At 37.1% G+C, this 20,486-nt stretch overlaps 1 protein-coding gene across 2 annotated transcripts; it reads left to right on the top strand.

Moving 5' to 3' along the window:
• Positions 1-368: 368 nt before the first annotated feature.
• Positions 369-17,609, top strand: LOC107227996 (U2 snRNP-associated SURP motif-containing protein). 2 transcript variants are annotated; one of them, XM_015669336.2, is made up of 19 exons: positions 369-691; positions 778-894; positions 1,876-1,972; positions 2,482-2,796; positions 3,921-3,985; positions 4,080-4,245; positions 6,823-6,986; positions 11,842-11,901; positions 12,321-12,364; positions 12,566-12,670; positions 13,013-13,240; positions 13,335-13,577; positions 13,666-13,852; positions 14,534-14,720; positions 15,318-15,451; positions 15,564-15,652; positions 15,790-15,949; positions 16,126-16,280; positions 16,967-17,609. In XM_015669336.2, the coding sequence occupies exons 1-19, from the start codon at positions 668-670 to the stop codon at positions 17,262-17,264; spliced, it is 2,838 nt and encodes a 945-aa protein (XP_015524822.1). In that variant the 5' UTR covers positions 369-667; the 3' UTR covers positions 17,265-17,609. The 2 variants fall into 2 exon arrangements, with proteins under 2 accessions (XP_015524822.1, XP_015524821.1); XM_015669335.2 differs by having other exon boundaries at positions 2,482-2,799.
• The last annotated feature ends 2,877 nt before the right edge of the window (positions 17,610-20,486 follow it).

Below are 20,486 nucleotides of genomic sequence, written 5' to 3'. Positions count from 1 at the left end.
TAAGGATTGGCCGTTTAAAAGGCTGAATTGAAAGAGGCGCTGAACGCCGTGAACATCATTGTCAACACAAAATTACATTGCGGCCTTATGGCAGCCCCCTGACACTCACCACTGCTCGTATACTAAAAAATTGTACGCGTTTTGTTCCCGTTTTTTAGTTCTTCCACGTGGTGCTAGTAGACTTTAGACACGTCGCTGCCCTCGCTGACCGCGCGCAAGCTTGACAGACAACTACTAGCGCCACTAGTGGTGGAAATTGGCGGCAGAATCGAGGGACATTTTGCGAACCACTGTTAGCAGCATGTGTCAGGGGGCTCAGCGTTCACTCTATCTAATTCTCTTTGCATAAACCATGACATAAAACCTTTTTGCATTCGATGCTTCGGGTTTTTCGAATCGTTGTGTGTCTGCGAAAACTGCTGAATAAAGTTTACTCAGTGACTGACAAATGTAATGTAACATTATAAAGTCCGTGCGGAATTATTTGTCTATTTCGTTCGGCGAGAATTTATGCAGTTGAGACACTTCCATCGATTTTCGTCCCTGCCCGCAAATATCGCGTCGCGAAAGATGAATTTTTAGGTTAAGCTTATCGCGTCGGATTACCCGATTGTATAGCCCTTATATTCATACTTCCACATCAGTCTACATCACAAAAACAGACGAGATGGCGGACAAGGCAATGATGAAGGTACGCCCACCTAATTGTTTTAAATTTGACAGTGAATTATATCGGCACAACACGTACATTCAGCCCTTGCGATTTTAACGTTGCAGCAAATTGCTGAACAGAAGTTGAAAGCGTTCTCCATAGGCACGATGGGAAAGCGGCCTCTCAGCAAAAAAGAACTCGAAGAACAACGAAAAAAGGAACAAGAGCAGGCAGCGGCTCAGGTAGATAAAGTCTCACAAACGGATAAAGAAATTCAATGCTGTCTTTCGCATGGAAGAGGGACTCTGCTAGAGTCGCCTATAAACACAAGGCATTGCAATGTCACTAAATTTTACGATTTTAACATCGATGATCACATGCGTTAGCAACTCTGAAGCAACGCCACTTTAAATTGTAGTATTATTGTAGAAAAAGAATATCATTATTACTGAAAACTTTTGTGATGATTAAAGAATGAAGTAGACGTGCTGTATAAAACAAAAGCTAAGAGAATAGAAAAAAACTGTACAAACAATTTTCAGCCATATTATTTGCGTCAATGGTGGTGAATTTGAATGACATAATATCTTTACTGAGTGTTGGAAATGGATCCGAGTAAATTCAAGTCACATGTACGATATCAACAATTTCAGAATTTAAAATACTTGAGTTTTGGTGTTTTTAATTCGATTTTAATGTTCTTAGACTTATTTTTTGCATAAAAGTTTTCCAAAGATTATTGTACCGTATTTGCAAAAATCTATGGTCATTTTTTTTTGAGAACTATTTGCTAAACATTTGTCAGGCTACCTCTTGTGATCTCTATAGTGAACAAAATAAGCCAAGAAACATTAGAATAGAATGAAAAACACCATAGTTTAATAATTTCAAATATTGTAATTACACCACCTCAAATTGTCGATATCCTTACTAGTGTTTTCCAAATTTACATAAAATCATTTCTATTACATAATAGCGATATTTTTTCATTTGTGTACACCAAGATTAGTGGGCAAAAAATATTGCTGGAGATTGTTTAGATGGTTTTTCACTTTTCCTAATTTCTGATTTATTCTAATAGTGACCAAATTCATTTTATTTTTTTGCGAGATTCGTGTGGCTAGTAACTAGTGCTAACATCAGCGGAGTCACTATCTCAGAATTTACCTATTTTTAAAAGTATTTCTAGCTCGAGAAAAAGTTAACAATTTTTCTTACCTTAGGCTTTTGAAGAGTTTGTCGCAACATTTCAAGAAACTCCTAACAAAACAAGTAATAAAATCTGGGTGAAGGCCGGAACTTACGATGCCGGAAAACGACGTAAGCTTTAGTTATTCAAATTTGAAAATTAATCTTATAACGCTGAAAATGCAGCTTCAATCAAAGTCTGAGAATTCAATGTAAAAAAAATTGCACCTTATGATACGATGTCATCAATTTTCAATTATTCTTGCTGTCATGTATACCTTTGGAACAAAATTGTATTGAATAATTAGAATTAAATTTTTGAAGCACCGGTATGTTCGAACTATTTGCATAGAGAGTTTTTCACAGGTAGTTTGAATTAAATTTAATAAACACTCCTAAAAACATTAACACAATTCCTAAGCAAAAGAAGTCTCGAATTACATCGATGATTCCTGTTTGCTAATTATTTTATTATAATTTTGGAACTGTCCTGGAATTTTATACGTTATTGTTATCTGTTACCTTGTGTTCGTAATTTCTCAGACTTAGGACGTAATCTTTTACACATATCTCAAAATTCGTTGAAACCAAATTGTGCCAAATCTTATTGTAAAATTATTTTTGAAATCTCGTTTACTCAGAGGAGGACACAAGGGAGAAGGGTAAACTTTACAAACCACAGTCAAAAATCTCTGAGCTCGTGGACAACAAATCCTCGGCTGAGCAAGCACAGGAATACGCACGACTGCTTGGTAGCAATGAGAGGAAACTCGACAGATTGGGTAAAAAGAAGAAGGAGGGTGAAAAGAAGAAAAGCAACCTGGAGCTTTTCAAGGAAGAACTTAAAATGATACAGGAAGAGCGGGAGGAAAGACACAAGTACAAGGGAGTAGTGAAAACAGTAATTTCAGCCCAAACTGAGGACCCGATGCTCGCCGCTCTCAAATGCGTCGAAGGTGGTAGATATTTAACCATTACTTAAATTTTTTTTTTATTCTCAATCCATCTCTCAAAATCCTAGTCAATCCAAAGTTCGATTTCTTCATTGAATTATTATAGCCCAAATTCACACTTTAGTCATAGTTATTGAACAGTCTATGGTTTCAACTTCAAATTATTCGTTCCTGGTAGTCTCATTGAGTCGAATTGCAATTTTGCTAGGTACGTGCTTCTATCCAGACCCGCGAAAGGCTAATCTGCGTAACTTCATAGACGATCCTAGTCTCCTAGCCCTGATCTACTCGGGTAATTCCCAATCCCATCCTACAATTTATTTGTCCGCACTTTCAGAGTAATTTTCTTCGTACTTTACACAGAATTCACCCATGGAGTTCATTGTCAATTTTTTTGTGAATTGAAGAAACGTTGCTCTTGATAGAAACACTCAAAATTTAATTATTTTTCCCTAAATTCAAAAATGTTTTGTGTGTCAACTACAAACTTTTACTAACAGGAAAACATTTGTATCTACAGCGTAGTGATTGAAATATCTTGACCTTGATTCATCAGCTATATTTTTATACCAAATCTTGTCAAAAAAATCGTTTGGAATAAATTGAAGAGACTAAATTTCGAATATTTCAAATTCTGTTTAAAACGCTCAATATTTGATTGCCAGCGATTACATTTCATTATCTGTTCCACAATTTTTACTGAGCCAATACTAATCTATGTTTGTATAATACAGATTTATCTCAAAATGCCAACATCGAAACTAACGAAATTGTTTGATTAGCAAAATCTAATAAATTTCTTTTGGATATCTTCAAAAAAGTTTTCGATTTAACGCACATTGCAAACATATGGAAAGAGATAATTAGCCATAGTATCATTGAATTTATGGAGAATAATGTAAGGTAACAGTAAATGTAAGGTACAATATATTATAAAACGTCGTTATTTCAGAAACAAATATTTCTAAAATGCACCGCTTCATGTCTTCTTGATTTGAGCAACGTTTTTTGAATATTAAGAAACGACCGTGATCGCCTTGTGGCTGTGATGGGAATTCTAGAACGGAATTACTCTTCATTGAAAAATAATTAAAAGGATTTTCAAACACATCAATTTGGCTTTACAGATGGTTCCTTTGACAACGGAGATCCAAACACGACAAACTTGTACCTTGGTAATTTGAATCCAAAGGTATGCATTCGCCCTCTTTAAGCTTTTCACAGTACTTTGTGTATCAATTAATTTCCATCTGTGTCCCTCAAAATTGACATTCACTCTCTGACAGATCACAGAACAGCAGTTAATGGAAATATTTGGCAAATATGGACCGCTGGCCAGTATAAAAATCATGTGGCCTCGCAGCGATGAAGAAAAAGCCAGACAAAGGAATTGCGGTTTCGTTGCATTCATGAGTCGCAAGGATGGCGAACGAGCATTAAAAAATCTAAACGGTAAGTCTCTCACTTCCCACTAGCAACAAACTTTGTCCAACAGTGTACAGAAAATCTTTTGCGAAAGGTTTCTTCTTGCATTGAAACTTTCATCACAGAAGATTAACATTTTTTTCGCCGCACATACTACTCTAATGTACATTAGGGTGGTCCTTGTTTAGGGTGTTGATGAATTTTTACCACCCCATCACCGAAATCAATTTCAAATCATTTAAAAAGAGTCGCCAAGTTTTTTTCAGATTCTTACAGCAAGTCTGAGATAGCCCGCATTGTGATCGAAGTTTCTTATGGAAGTGACATCGGAAGAACTTTTTTTCGCACTATATATTTTATCATGAAAGTAATAATGTTTCAAAAAATTTGTAACTGCGAGGTTTTCGTCGGCATTAGTGATGCTATATGAAAAAAAAATACACATCATCGTACGAGGCAATCTAGACGAATTGCACTTCCTCTAAATAAAAAAGAAGTCAGGTTTCGAGGTTGTGCAATTCGTCTAGATTGCCTCGTACGATGATGTGTATTTTTTCCCAGATAGTAGCACTAGTTCTCACCAAAACCTCGCAGTTAAAGATCATTTGGAACATTATTACTCTTGCAATAAAATATATACTGAGAAAAAAAGTTTTATCCATGTTAAGGCCGTCCTCTAGTTTCTCGGCTGTTTTTTTATGGCTTTTTCAATAATTTTTTTACGGGCAAAGCATCGAAATAATCAATCTCATTATTTTTGCATAATCTTTATTAACATTTGAATAAGCTTTACAAATTTTTTGAAGTCAAAATATATAATAGAATAGCGGTTATAGTGGCCGACAGGAAGACATCAAGTAAAAGAGGTGCTTGACGGTAACCAAGATTGTGGCTGTTCTGCTTATCTGAAATCAAAAAACTAAACGGCATTTTAATCTTCATATTCAAGACTAGCGATTGAACTAGAGTGAATTCTAAATTACAAAAATTGACTTTTTTATACACTTTTGAAAATTACATTCTATTTTTTACTCATTTTTTCTTAAGTTTTTCGCTCGTACGAAAAAAACTATCGAAGCAATCATGATAATCCTAGTTCAATCGCTGGCTTATAACATATTAAAGATGCTGTATAAATTTGAACACGATCGGTGCAATAGTTTCTGAAATATCGTGGTTACCGTTTCGAAAAATGGTGTTTCGAGAAAAACGCGTTTGAAAGTTCGCGCATGTGATTTATACTAAAAATTCCATCTCACCGTCAATCTGCTATGCCTGGACCATACAATAGGCCTTCCTCTTTTTCTTGGAAGTCACGCAGAGCTGCTCTGTCTTCTCTTTTCGCGATTCGGGCCTGTTCTACAACATCGCTCGTGCGCCTTTCTGAACGGTCGATCCGAGAGCTATCACGCTGTTGAACATATCCTTTAGCTTGTGGGCCGATTTTCACTCCCATGGTTTCCAAGGTCTTCAGGATAGCTTCGAATCCTTCGTTGAAGATTGTGACAGCGAGAAACGTGGCGATTTCAACCACTTTTGGCCCAGAATGGAGGTGCTTCGGAGCAAAAGTCCAGATTTTTGGGCATGAATCTATTTCTTTTTCTTTCTCACACTTGCACGCCATAGAAATTTTAAAGCCCAATCCTCGTATATCACGTTGATGGAAAGTCACCGTACTTTTGCACTCTTTACAAATAACAGCCGAAGGAATGGTTGAAAACACACTCACAAAATTCAAAATACAATACAAAACAGTCTGTTCAACGTTCACTTCAAAATTTTTATTTTGACGAAGTTTCGTCGCTGACGCCGATGTAAACGACTTGTCTTGTTCAAAAGTGTGTCGGTTGCCTGCGAATTTTCGCTTTTTAGGTCGATCGAAAAAATCAGCTACGTGCGACTCGCAAGAGAAAATATAGTACGCTTCGCAACTGCCACAGCAAAACTGAACTAAAACTTCACGGCGTCTTAGTCAATATTCGAAAGCGTCTGTCAACGGTCTCGGCTCCCCTTTACTCGGGCCTAATACACAAAAGGTTCAGGTAGCAGTTAGATTTAGGGATATCAATACAATGGTCAGCGCCGCTCGGCTTTTGGAGCAGCCCGGCGCGCGCTCCTGCTCCGTTCCAGGGCCGTAACTTGTGAACCACTTCGAATATTGAAAAATCCTTTGGCACACATTTTCTACACATGTTGTAGATGTGATTTATGAAAAAAAAAAAAAAAATCGATTTTTTCGACCCGAGAAACTAGAGGACGGCCTTAATTTCCATAAGAAACTTCGATCACAATGCAGACTATCTTAGATTCGATGTAAAAATCTGAAAAAATTAGGCGATTGTTTTCGAATTATTTGAAGTTGATTTGGAGGATGGTCTGGCAAAAATACGTCGACACTCTGAATAAAGACCACCCTAATGTACATCTTGTAGGAAAAGTTCTCTGACTGCATCCTTTTTATTAATTTTAAAATTGATAAAGCAAGTGTTGTTTTCGTCACGATTTCCCCCCAGCAATCTCTCATTTGCGAAAATTTAATGGTGGAATTCTTTTTTTGAACCATGTTTTGAACTCTAATGAAAAACTACTGTTTCCAAATTTCAGGACGTGATATAATGCAATATGAAATGAAACTGGGTTGGGGTAAAAGCGTGCCCATCCCTCCATACCCGATATACATTCCGCCAGCTCTGATGGAGATAACACAGCCTCCGCCTCCGTCTGGCCTTCCGTTCAATGCACAGCCACACCGCCGCGACAGACACAAGGTACACACAAATCAAACAGCTCGAAGAAGCGTGCATAATAAAACGCCCAATTATACCGATAATTGCTTTGTTTCATTCATTTTTGTGTTCGACTTACCACCCTCGCTGTGTTTTCAATTTCTCGATACTCATAATAGAAGGTGCTGAATAATTGAGAGAGACACGATTTCGGTTTAAGATCTAGAAAATTTTGTGTCGATCAAGTCTGCTAGAAACTCTGATCGTTGATCCTTTGAAACCATGAATTTCAAATCACTTCTTCGCCTTTTTCTAAGATAAATTGTTTACAAGGATCAACTTGAAACCTTCGATATTTGTGTAGAGGTTTTTTACATTCCATTTGTCAACTGTGTGTCACGGAAACTGATTAGTACAAGATGTAAATGCCCTTTTTTTTCTTGCATACTCCGAATTTTGACGATTCCAAAAATTCGCGATTGATGTTTGCTGCCTCAATGTCAAAAACCACATTTTCCGCACAGCTGTTAAGATGACACAACTAAATAAGTATGGAATTTTAGTGATATTTTGTTACTGCATATATTCTTTTGAAAATTGCAGTTGTGCTGATTTAATACTCAAGCTAACACAACTACTCGAATTTTTTGTTAAGCTGAACCAGGGTGGTATAATTGAATGCTCTTCTTGTTGCTAAGTTGTTGCCTTACTTTCAATTTCGTTGTACCATCCATATTTGAAAAAATCACTATCTTGCTGACTAAAGACTAAACTTGGCACAACCGTACTTTTCGGTTTTTCTTCTCAAATCTTTTAGGATTGTATGAATATTAAGTTCATTAGTCTTTTCAGTAATTTCAGTACTTACTTTTTTGCACAAGAATACTACTTCGAATGACACTAATGCTTTGGGAAAGAAAGTAACCACACATAATCGAAGATTATCATGTAAAAGGAACTGCGCTACACTCACTAAGCAAAAAAAAATGCGTAAACACTACGCATAAATATAAACGCGATTACCAACGTGTACGGGAATAAATTATTCACTGGATTAGCGTATTTTAGTATTGATACAGAGACAGCAAAAATGAACACTGAAATAACAAAAGTTTTACAAGCGTAGCGAAGTGAGCTTTCCAATGTAGCGAACCCGACAATTAAACTTACAAAATTCTAGCTGTTGCAGAAAATTTTCTTGCTGTCTCTATATTAATACTTCAATTTGTTGGCCCAGCCAATTTTAGTGTCATTAAAGCCACTTCAAGACATGTGCTGTAGTAGCCAGATTTTCACAAATTTAACCGGTTGAGTGGTAGGGCTTTTGACGAGCAGCAGCTCCAAAAGTGGTACGACACAGGTTTGCGAATAAATGGCTGAATTTCATTACTCGGGGGTTTTTGGGGTCGCTAAAACCGAATCGAGTGTCAGAATTGACCAATTCCTAAATCCAAGATGACGGAGCCAAGATGGCGGAGATGGAATGCCAAAAAAACGATTTTGAACTGAATTTCATTACTCGGGGGTTTTTGGGGTCTGTGAAACCGAATCCGGTGTCAGAATTGGCCAATTCCTAAATTCAAGATGGCGGACATGGAATGCAAAACAAAAAAAAAAAAAGATTTGGACATGAATTTGGTTACTTGGTGGGTTTTCGCGGTCGCTGAAACCGAATCGGGTGTCACAATTGATCAAAGCCCAAATCCAAGGTGGCAGATTGAAGATGGAGCACCCGACAAAGGCGCACACGAAATTTCAGAACCGAAACCGAAACACGAAGTTGTTCTCAACAGTCTTTTTACCCGGGTGTTTTCGAGGAAGCTGGTTATTTTCACGCCCTCCAGATGGCGTACCCTCACTACTGTCGCTCTTGCAGAAAAAATACGGGACATTATCCGGTTTTATGGGGCCAATTCTGACAACGGATTCGGATTCAGCGACCCCAAAAACCCCCGAGTGATAAATTTCATGACAAAGTCTGTGTTTTTTTTTTGGCATTCCATGTCCGCCATCTTAGCTCCGCCATCTTGGATTTAGGAATTTGTCAATTCTGACACAGGATTCGGTTTCAGCGACCCCAAAATCCCCCGAGTAACAAAATTCATGGCAAATCTCGTTTTTCTTGGAATTCGATGACCGCCATCTTGGCTGCGCCATCTTGAATTTGGGGAGTTGTCAATTCTGACACAGTAGGCAGATTTACAGAGCCCGAGAACCCTCGAGAAACCATTCTCACGTCCATTGTATGTAAACGATACTGTGTGACTAAAAGGACAAACTGTCTTCCATTTTCCCGCCATTTTAGAGTGTTGATAGGGCGCCCCCTGTGGTCTGGACGTGAATTCTGAGTACAGATTCGGATTCAGCGGTCTGAAAAACCCCGGTATACCGATTTTCATGCAATTCTAGGGTCTTCTGCTGGAATGATTGCAAAATGTTGATATATGCTTCATCACCATTTTTGGCACGACTTTTTTTTGTTGATATATGCTTCATTACCACTCAACCGGTTAACGAACGGGATTTGTTACATGTGAACTCCACTTGGCTATAATTGCCAACGGGAAAACTTTGCACTGCGGTCAAACTCTTGCTTCTACAGCTGAAATTCTTGTCGTGACCCTATTAACACTAAAAATTTGCTGGTCTAAAGCGAACGCAAACACATGTGCAAATACAATCATGAAGGCAAGAGCAACCGCAAACGTAAAAACAAAATTAAAAGAATATAGTTGTGTTAATTCAGTAAAATATTAATTTTTACAAAATTGGGTGGCACAATAAAATTGGAATAAAACAACAAATTAGCCAAAAAAGGGCACTAAGTTTGGCCACCGTAGATGAAATAAAAATGTAAAATTTTAGTGGTTGAGCTAGCTCAAGTATCACATCAACACATCCACTATTTTCAATGAAATGTGTACAGTATGTGTATGTGTAATCAAAATCTGCAATAGCGCAACTAATTAGAAAAAAGAGAGCACTAAATTACTATACTTGTTTTTTGTGATTGTGTTCATTTGGTTGTGCCAGCTTAATAGACGAACATGTGTAAAATGTGGTTTTTCATATTGAGGCAGTAAATAAACATTGACCATAATTTTCAAAAAATTCACAACTTGCACTATTCGAAAAAAAAAAATGTATATTTTTGCATCCTATAATAATCAGTTTCCGCAACATACTCGTCCCCTTCATTTCCTGTGCAATGTAAGGGGTTTTAGGAGCTAAATTATTATCACAAAAGAGCAAAAATTCATGTAATACAAGGTACAGGTAAATTTTAGGCAGGTAAATTGTATTTGATGCTATTATTAAAAGCCACCGTATTCGTATTTTTTTGCAATACATGTTCACAAGTGAGTTTCGCGGGATAAATTCTCGGTTATTGAAATTGCATTGTAAGTGAAATTATACTTCAGCAGCTCTTGCTATCATTTTGTTTGGCGTGAAATAACGTTTGATAACCAACGAGGTCCGAAAATCAGTTGAGAATCGAAATAAAATTTCAAGTGTGTCTGACAGCAGCCATTTTGATTCTGGACCCAAATTCGAATCCACCTAAGAAATACCGTAAAAAACATTGTTTTCCTCGATAATATACGGACCTAAAATTGCACGTCCTTTCACATTAAATATTTGAGACAAGTCTTTTAATTTTCACGAATCTATCGCGCGAAAATCACCGATACGTGTGTACTTGCGTTATAAAAAGAAACGGGTGTGGTTGACTTTTAGTTATAAACTTATGGAAGTGAAGAACTTAAATTTATAAGGGGTGATCTTACTCTAAGCCATTTATATAATGTTCAACCTTGAGGAAATATCGCTGTTGTTGAGAAAAACTCAAAACATATTGGGATTATAACTTCACTTCCGAGCGATGACAGAAATAAACTTGAAAGGCGCGGGAACAGCACAGCAGATTAGCATTAGCTATCTTTACAATGCAATAAGTGTGAGCCTGAACTCTGAATGGTTTTAAACAGTGTACGGCATATAGCTGACATCCAAAAAATGTTACCAAAATGCTTAAATGTCGCTGATCAAATTACATGATGTTTAATCGACCCAAAGAAGTTGTGGGGGTATTGCCAATCAGACATCTGAAAAAGTGGATGAAATTTAGGAATTCTGATCTTGACAAACAATTATTCAATTCCATTGAGGTTTATTTTGTTCAAAAATATGTAGATCGAGCTTTGTTCAAATATTAGTTTTATTAGAATCAATCGATAAGAAGAATTATTACTAAGAGTAACGTCAACCATTTCGCCTGGTGACATGTTTTCCAGTGTCTACAATATGTCAAGAACGGCCCAACTGATTTACTTTTAATTTAGAGACAGCATTCTTGGATAGTTTATTCTCTTTGTCACGACCTGAATGTTTTTTTTTTCTTGTATCCTAAACAAAACGGCGGCCAGTTTAAATTGAAATTGACGACGTTTTCGTTTATTCAAAAAATTGTATGATAATTTTATAAAAGTGGGATTGTAGCAAAGAAGATAAACTATTCGAAGATACTGTCTCAAAATTTGAAGTAAATCGATCGATTTGTTTTTGAGAAATCATTGACACATCATAACGGATCATGGAATTTTACCATAAAAAATTGGTGACTTGGCAACCCTGAGAGACTGTAAAGAAATATTCGCAGAGTACGATCCCCCCTTAAAACAGCACTCTTCTCGCAGCCTGTGCAGAGAACAACTATAGATGAATTCGTGTTCTGAATTGAAATGTTTATTTTCATTAGAGTATGGTGACTGATAGTTCGTGAAACGGAGCTAAGAATGATAGAAAAAAAGTGACGATTTTTGTGAAATTTGTTTAATGAAAATTGCCCGGCTTTGCTAAGAACCAGTATAATCATGTTTTTGAAACATAATCTCAGATACCACGTATTCGCAACATCCAGAGCGCAGACCCAGAGGAGAAGGAAAACATTGAAAAGGTAACGCCACTATATTCAGCTAGAAAAAGCCACAACCTTAAGTCAAGCCTCTAGTGCCTCCCTAATTAGACGAGTCATAAAAGTAGGGAGTGTAAATGGGTCGAAGGTTCGAAGTTTGATCAACTTCTGGCAAAAGACTTTCACTTTTCGTTGATGAATACAATAAAAAAATAAAACAAAAAAAAAAATCAAATGCTGAGACTGATTCGCATTACACATGTGTGCTTAATAAGTATGTGACACAATCAAGTGCAAAACTGACTACCACAATAATATGTTGGCCCCTCTAATAAAAGTTTAAAAATTGTGTTGTGTTGACTTGTTGGCGTTCGTCCTTGGGGGCGCATTTTGGCATTTTGGGTGGCACGCTCCACTGTCAACCATCTATCACTCTTGCACTGTGATCCTGGGCTTGACAGATTTTGCAGAATGCGGTTGTCAAAGTGGTTATCCCGACCGAAAGGTATTTCTCAATTTTAGTTGCCTTTCAAGAATTTGTAAGTATAAACATGTGGAAAAACTGGTAGCTATAAACTCAGTGTACGCAAATTTGATGCTCTCTTCATTTTTCAGCTCTACTTCTTCTTTTTTTTTTTTTCTCTCTTCGTTCGTTCACAGTATGTCTCAAACAATTGGAATTATTAATAAACATTATTCATTGTAGGAACTTAGTCATGTTGATACATAGAATGGTCGAGTTTGTCATTCGTGAAGGACCGATGTTTGAAGCCATGATCATGAATAGGGAATTGAATAACCCGATGTTCAGGTAAGTTCTGCAAAATAGTCATTCACTTAAACAATTAAATTTCACCAATAATACCAGGTATTGAAACTAACTTACACCATGCGATCCATATTCCCGAATTGAACCAAAGTCTAAATCCGATTTTCTTTTGTGGAAATGATACACATACCATGATATATTTCCTTCAACTATGATTGACGAATACACATTGAAATTTTTAGAAATTGAAATTAGGAAAAATCGAATGAAATTTGAGCAAGTCTGACTATTTCCACTTGAAAAAATCAATTTTTTGTGGAGAGAGAAACGCCATTGACGTTAGATACCCTGAAATTATTTAAAAAAAATCACATCTTGTTTCAGGTTTCTGTTCGAGAATTATTCTCCCGCACATACTTATTACCGATGGAAATTGTATTCAATATTGCAAGGTGACGCGCAGAAGGAATGGCACGTAGACGACTTCAGGATGTTCAAAGGGGGCAGCGTTTGGAGACCACCGCCAATAAATCCATGGACTCAGGGTATGCCGGACGAATTGATTGAAATGGAGGAGAGACAAGAACCACGTAGAGGAAGTCTTTCGAACAGGTATTCAGTGTATTCTAGTTTGTATTCCACTGTCAACCAGATTGCTGTATAAATTTGTTAATACGTCGATTGACGATTTCTTTCATGCCTGCAGCCAGAGAGACCGCCTAGAGGATTTGTTGCGCAACATATTACCGGAGCGAATAAAGGTAGCTGAGACGATGGTTTTCTGCATTGAGCACGCAGAAGCAGCGGACGAAATATGTGACTGCATAATGGAGTCCTTGTCAATACTTCAAACACCAGTGAACAAAAAAATTGCTAGACTATATTTGATATCGGATATACTTCACAACTGTGGTGTCAAAGTGACAAATGCTACGATATACAGGAAAGCGTGAGTATTCAGTATAAATCGTCTGAAATTATGTACCTGAGAATCATCTAGCGTACATTTTAAAACGTTTTTTGGTATTTTCGACAAGATTTGAAGTCAGGCTGCTCGATATTTTCAACGAAATTCATCTAGCATACAAGCAACTAGACAGCAGACTCAAAGCTGAGGGATTCAAAGTTCGTGTGATGAGGATGTTTCGAGCGTGGGAAGAGTGGGCGGTTTACCCGCGAGACTTTTTAGTCAAGTTGCAAAATGCCTTTCTGGGTTTAGTTATGGTAAGTTCATTTTTTACATTTTGGTAAGTGATATTTCTACGATTGAGGAGGTATTACATGGGAATTTATATCCAGACAATCAATTACTCCGTTTGACAACTTGGGGACAGTATTTCTGGATAGTCGACCTTCTTTGTAACGATCCCATTTTCATTTTAGTCGTCATATTTCTTATCCAGCGAAATAAATATACGATAATTTATACGAAAAATCAAATTTCAACTACAAATGGTCGCAATTTTGTTGAAAAAAGAATTTACGACAAACTCGGATCCTGGAAAAGAAGATAAGACTATTCGAGAATAGTATCTTCTAATTTGAAGTAATTCGATTGAGCCATTTTCGACGGTATTTTAGCCAAAATAAGTCGATGAGGGAATTGATTAATTGTCAATAACGATGCTTCCCATTAATCTTTCTCATAAAGATAATATGAGAATGAAACAAATCCCGATCGAATTAAATAATTCGTTGCCGAGGTAAAAATTCCCAAAATTTACCCAATTTTTCAGCCGTCTATTCTTACAGCTCAATTCTGAAACTTTAATGAAGCGAAGTGAAGCTAACACCAAAATCAATAAAGGAACATAGTCTGCATTAATTCCTGAAGATGAAAAACTCCTGCATTGATATGAGCATACATCATCATATAAAGTAACGTTTATCATTTATTTTCGGTAGGCCGATGAACCCGAGCAAGAGAATGATGAGGATATTGACGGAGCGCCATTATCAGACTTGGAAGGTGATCCTGGTGAGGATTTAGATGGAGTCCCGCTTGACGGAGCTGCACTTCTCAAAGGCGCCTTGAAGCACGGTCTCACGCCTCAACCAGTTACTAATTACGATGATATTGACGGAGTGCCAAGTAAGTTTGAATAAATACTGTGTGCATTATGCGTTTTTTTGTAAATTCACAACAGAAATGCGATATTCCAAGTTTTTATTTACAAATTTACGATTTGACTGATATTTTGGTGATTTGTTACGAATCTTCAATTATTTATTACCAAGGTCAAATCGGTAACATCCTTTGATGTCTCCTAATCCTTGGAATAGTGAATTGGTTTTTCGATTTTTCAAAACACATGAATAATCGCTTGTATATAGAAGTTGTAATATTATGATAACAACAAAACAAAAATACGCCATTACAATGGTGTTAAAAATTGATGAAAAATCTATTGTTCTTAATTATTTATGGTTGGTTTTCACGAATAACTGAAATTAATATATTTACATGGTTTTCTAACAAGAGTTTTTTTGATTTTGTATTTGGCGAATAAAAACAACAGTCTAATGTCGATTAAACGTTCATACAGAAAAATCATCCTGTCGGAAATGTTCGCGTTATTTATGATGCGCTTGTTAATGAATTCTTGCTTTCATCATCTTTGTATGAAAATACTACATGCATATGCATGCAGTTCCAAAACTGCTTAATCCAATCATTATTTTAATGCAGTGGATGAGGACATTGATGGAGTACCGATGGAGGACGAAGATGCTATCTCCGCGAAAGCCAGAGATGATGAGAACAAAGCATCCATGCCTGCAGGCTTTGTACCATCCAGATGGGAAACTGTGGATCCAGATCAGGTTCGTCAATTTCAATGTTTGACAGTGCGGATTCACATTTCACAAAAGCATATTGCTATCATTGCTAATATATCCTGATTAATGAAGTGCTTCGATTTTCCGGCCATTATAGGTAGAAGCGCAAGCAATGACGACGAGCAAATGGGAAGAATTAGAACAAAACGATGATTCTAATTCTCAGGACGCTAGCATGGACTCAGGGTAACATTTTGATTAAAGAAAAAATTTATCTTCCGAATAAAATTACTCGCGAAACGAACACGATGGAAAATATATGGCATATCTTATTCAAGTATAGAAAACCGCAAAGATAATGCAAATAAATAACTATGTTCCAGTGGGCGCGATTATAACGAGGAAAGACGGAACAGGCTAAGAGAAATTGAAGTGAAGACTATGCAGTACCAGGATGAACTGGAAAGTGGCAGAAGATCTCTGAAACCTGGAATGACGATACAAGCGCAGGTCGAACACTACAGAAAAAAACTTATTCGAAAAGTGAGCAATTTTTATCTGCATCAAATTTAGTCGTCATATTTCAGATGTTTCGTTTTTTTTTCTCATGTTGCTGCATCTGAAAAAGATTACTTAATTAATCACATAGATAGAGTATCATTGGTTTTAAGTTAGTTTGACAAGGTAACAAGCTAGCGTTCGTTAATTTCAATTTGCAGAGCGAACGAGAAATGAAAGATATGAAGACGGAGGACAGGGATGAAGAGCGTAGAAAAGAAAAGAGGCGAAGTTCCACACCGGAATCACCTAGCCATCAGAGAGACAGAAGACGCGGCTCTCCCAGTCCTTCATCGAAATCCAGCAGCCGATACAGGTAAAGAAATTTTTACTTCTCAGGTCAATGTCCCAAAACTTGAAAATATAACGAAATTCTGATCAAGCCACAATGACAGTAGTTAATGTTTAATTAGCAAAATTTTTCGTGGCGCGAATAAGTCTAGTTTTTCATCTATTATCAATTATCACCATAACTTGATGCCTAGAAACTAGCCGTGTGCCAATTATGGTCGAATTGAATCAAATCGAATAATCCCAATTTTTCACGTAATTCGATTCGAGTTCGAATAATTCCAATTTCTCGTATCGTTCGACCAAACCCGGAATTTTAGATTCATATTTTACATACCTATGACAAAATATGCGGTTTCTACATTTTCTGTTTCTCCAAGTTCTGAAATATGGCGATCGTACGAAGTTAATCACCTTGTGACTTGAAATCGATTCACTAGAATTATATAATTACTCTCAATTCTCTGTCAAAAAGAATGCCGATGGTCATACCTTTCATTCGACCAAGTACTTTTATAACAGGGGAAAGAAAACGAAGTATTTGAGATTTAAACTATTTTGAGTAATGGTAGTAAATCGGGGTATTCGAATTATACAGAAAAATTCGTAAACTGTTATTGAAATTCGGCATTTTTATGAAATAACTACACATTTTGTACTTAAATGAATGAAAATTTATATATATAGTGCTCGAGAATTTTTCAATTTTAGATCGAGAAGCAGGTCGCCTCGCGGAAAGCGTAGATCTCGCTCTCCGCACAAGAAGAGGGTACAAGCACCAGCACCAGCGACACCGTCGCCTCCGCGAATCCGGCGTTCGCCTTCCCCGTCATTTTCCTCGTCAAGACTGTCCCGCCGATCTCCAGGCAGCGAGCGTGGCGATAGAAAAAAGCGAGTAAGATCACCGAGCATGTCGCCGCCACCACCCCCCAGGACATCTTCCAAACACAGAGGAAGCAGTCCGCCATCTCCGGTGCCGAGGAAGCACAGGCATAAGCATAAATATTGATAATAAATGAGAGGGCATGTGTCTATTGTTGAAAGTGAGCATGTCAAACGATTTGTTTATAAGATGTATATCAAAACCATCGATGAGTTTTTATCTACATACTTCATTTCACAATCTTCCAGACTAAGTACATGATGAAAATATGATTTTGTGATATACTATACCTCGTAGAATGAAATATCGTTAACTCAACGTATCGATTGAATATAGGTATGTGTTAGATTCGTATGTATACCGATAACATTTCTACGATTCTGTATACTAATTTTTCTCTTTTTAACTAATAATGTTATAAGATGAAAATGAAAATACACACGCGTTTCATGCTTTCCAATCATAATAATATTAAAAATTTGTTCATCCCAGTATTTCCTTATAACACTACGATTTAAAAAACTGCACGTATAAAGTGTGCCCGAATTTCAGTGCGCAAGGCGATCTAGAAAAAATTATTTCTATACCACATTAACCAGATCTTTGTTTCGACTGGTTAGAGTTTGAACTTCTCAAAGAACTGACCTCTTAATTGCGAATTTAGAAACTTCTTTTCTCGATAAGTAATATTTCAACACTTTATGAAGTGATGAATTTAATCGGTGTTTTCATTTGACAATCGACTTGTCCTGTAGTGTCTTCGCAGTGGATTGGAAGACGAAGAAGCGAACCAAGAAGATTTCTTAGTATTTTTGCCCTACTTTCTCAGTTTTTAGTCCTGCGATGCACGAGTTGTCGATTTTGCTTTTTTGCGGTCCAGATAGTCTAGAAAGGGTCATTTGAATGGATCCTGAGACCAAAAGTTTTTGGCTCGAAAATAAGGAAACCTAGTCAATGGAGAACTTTACTTCGAAAATTGATGCTCGTACGCACAAGGAAAACCTGGAAAACCGAGAAAACTCGGGGAATTTCTTACAAGGGAAAATCAGAGAATTTCGAAAATAAGACTGGAATTTTGAGTCTGGCAGAGCAAAAAACTCCTTCTTATACAAACTACTGCCGATCGTGAAGAAAAGGTGGCACTTAAAATTTTGTTTCGTCGTACCACTTCATAAATCTATGAATATTACTTGATAGCAAACCTCCTTTCGTTTTTTTCTTACGAAAAATTGCAGGCTGTTGTTTGTAACATAAAGTCGAAATGTAGGAAGGTTACAGTATAGAGAGCTATAATATAAAATTGTTATAACAAATAAGAATACATCGGGATTGTGAGGGTTCTACAATCTGATTTTCTATACTTTACCTGTCGTTTTGACTTTTCTGTACTTCGGAATTCTAAGAAATATATTTTCATTTATTTGCAAATTCGCTATCGTGACGCTCTTATTTGCAGGTTTTTCTACATCTTTGACTCTGCCCGAATTCATCTGTTCTACAGATCGTCGAATATGACGATGTTCAATGTTAATTATGTCATGATAACGCACAAATGTCATAGAAACCATCATACTTGGATATACGAGAGTTTTAAAAAAAAGAACGGGGAATGTACGGGAATTTTGAATTCTGATATCGCTGGACACCCTGATTGAACAACAACAAGAAGCTGCAAATCAACAACTGCGGCTTTCAGAGGCTGCTGAGGGACAATAAAAAGCTGCCGCTCTAACACCAACAACAGCCCCTCCAACTGCTTCAAGCCCAGCAGGAATAGCACAGTCCGGACCGCGAGGCTCAGATGCGCTCGGAAACAATTGTAGGATCTGTTTTGGACGACTGTGACAACCCTTCAGGCAGCGAAACCATCAACGATTCTGGAGAACCTACCTACACTCCTCGAGTTTCCCCTGTGCCGACGTCTCGCACCTCTCCTGTTCCGGCTCCAAGAACGGACCCCCCGCCCATAGTTTATGATGACCTAGTACCCCGATTAGAGGACATAAAGTCTGTTCCTCTATTACAGGAGTAGAAACTACCCCCCCTTAGTAAGCCGAGAGTAATAGATGTTTTATCTTTTCTGTCTAAAGATGAATTTTCTGACTATGATAAGCTTAGTTCTGCGATTAAATTGAGATACGGAGACAATCATTTGACAAAACTGTACATGACTCAACGACAGACCAGAAAACATGGACAAAACGAAGATCTTGCTTCCCTCGAACAGGATATCAAACGACTCTCGCGCATAGCTTTACTACATAATGTAAGGTGGTCCTAGAAATCTTGGAGGTCCTGAAAAAGACCCGGAAATATACTTATTTTTAAGCTTGACTGCGAACGATATATTTATTTGCGTTCACTCAGTAACTATTTAAAAAAAAAATTTGAGTGGATTCCCACCTCGAATCGCGTTTTTCGTTTTTCCCTAGTAACAGGTTCTATTAAAAATAACGAATATCTCGTACGTCGCGCCGATTATGTACAGTGCTTTCTACTCTCTACAGTCCTGTATTATTATTTTTCCCGAATGTCCTTGACAACCTCTGAACATGTCGTGGACATGTCCATGAATTTGGCACAGATTTTTTTACTAAACACCATGTACCAGAAGAGTAAAGGTCTCGTAATTTCTTACCATATGCTCTTTTTGACATTGCATTCCTGAGGTTCCAATTAGTAGGAAAAGTGTCGAGCAAAACGAATCTGAGGCGAAAAGTTTCCGACCTCCAAAAATCAGAAAAAAGTAAGGCTCGCCCCTTTGGATTTTTTCGGTCCATTCTTGGCGGATTTTGAAAAGTGCTGGAATCGATTCATTCATACCCTATATCGATGTAATTTTGCCAGAGGATCCATTGCGCATAGTCTGGACGCGTTGCGAGCAACCAATCGAAACTCACAGCTGAAAAACGTCAATTTAGGCCCGGATTTTAAAGAGGTGGGGCAAAAAAAGCACAAACTCATATCTACAAAGTTTCAGTTCCAGTTTATTAAATATGCCTTAGTCCTAGTACAAGTGTTCAGGAGTCAGTGTGTACTACTTTACCAAGTTTCCGAATAGTATAGTATGATATACTGATACATTTGACTAATAATGATATATTATACCAATATATATTATATTATTATATCGACTCATATAATGAATATAATATTTCCAACAGAATTGGAGTTTAGGAAAAAAAAATGTAACACAATGATAAACATTATAATAGGAAATCTGACTACTATATACGGGAAACAAAACTGCGATATACATTGAACTAAGCAGAATATAAACAATGTTGTATGAGTTGATTATTATTGTAGTTTTATAGGCGCAGTTTAAGTTCCGGCCTGCGTACAGGT

Source organism: Neodiprion lecontei, chromosome 5 (assembly GCF_021901455.1).
Source record: "Neodiprion lecontei isolate iyNeoLeco1 chromosome 5, iyNeoLeco1.1, whole genome shotgun sequence".
NCBI lineage: Eukaryota > Metazoa > Arthropoda > Insecta > Hymenoptera > Diprionidae > Neodiprion > Neodiprion lecontei.
Note: the sequence above shows the minus strand (reverse complement) of the source record. Positions and strands in the feature narration are given on the sequence as shown.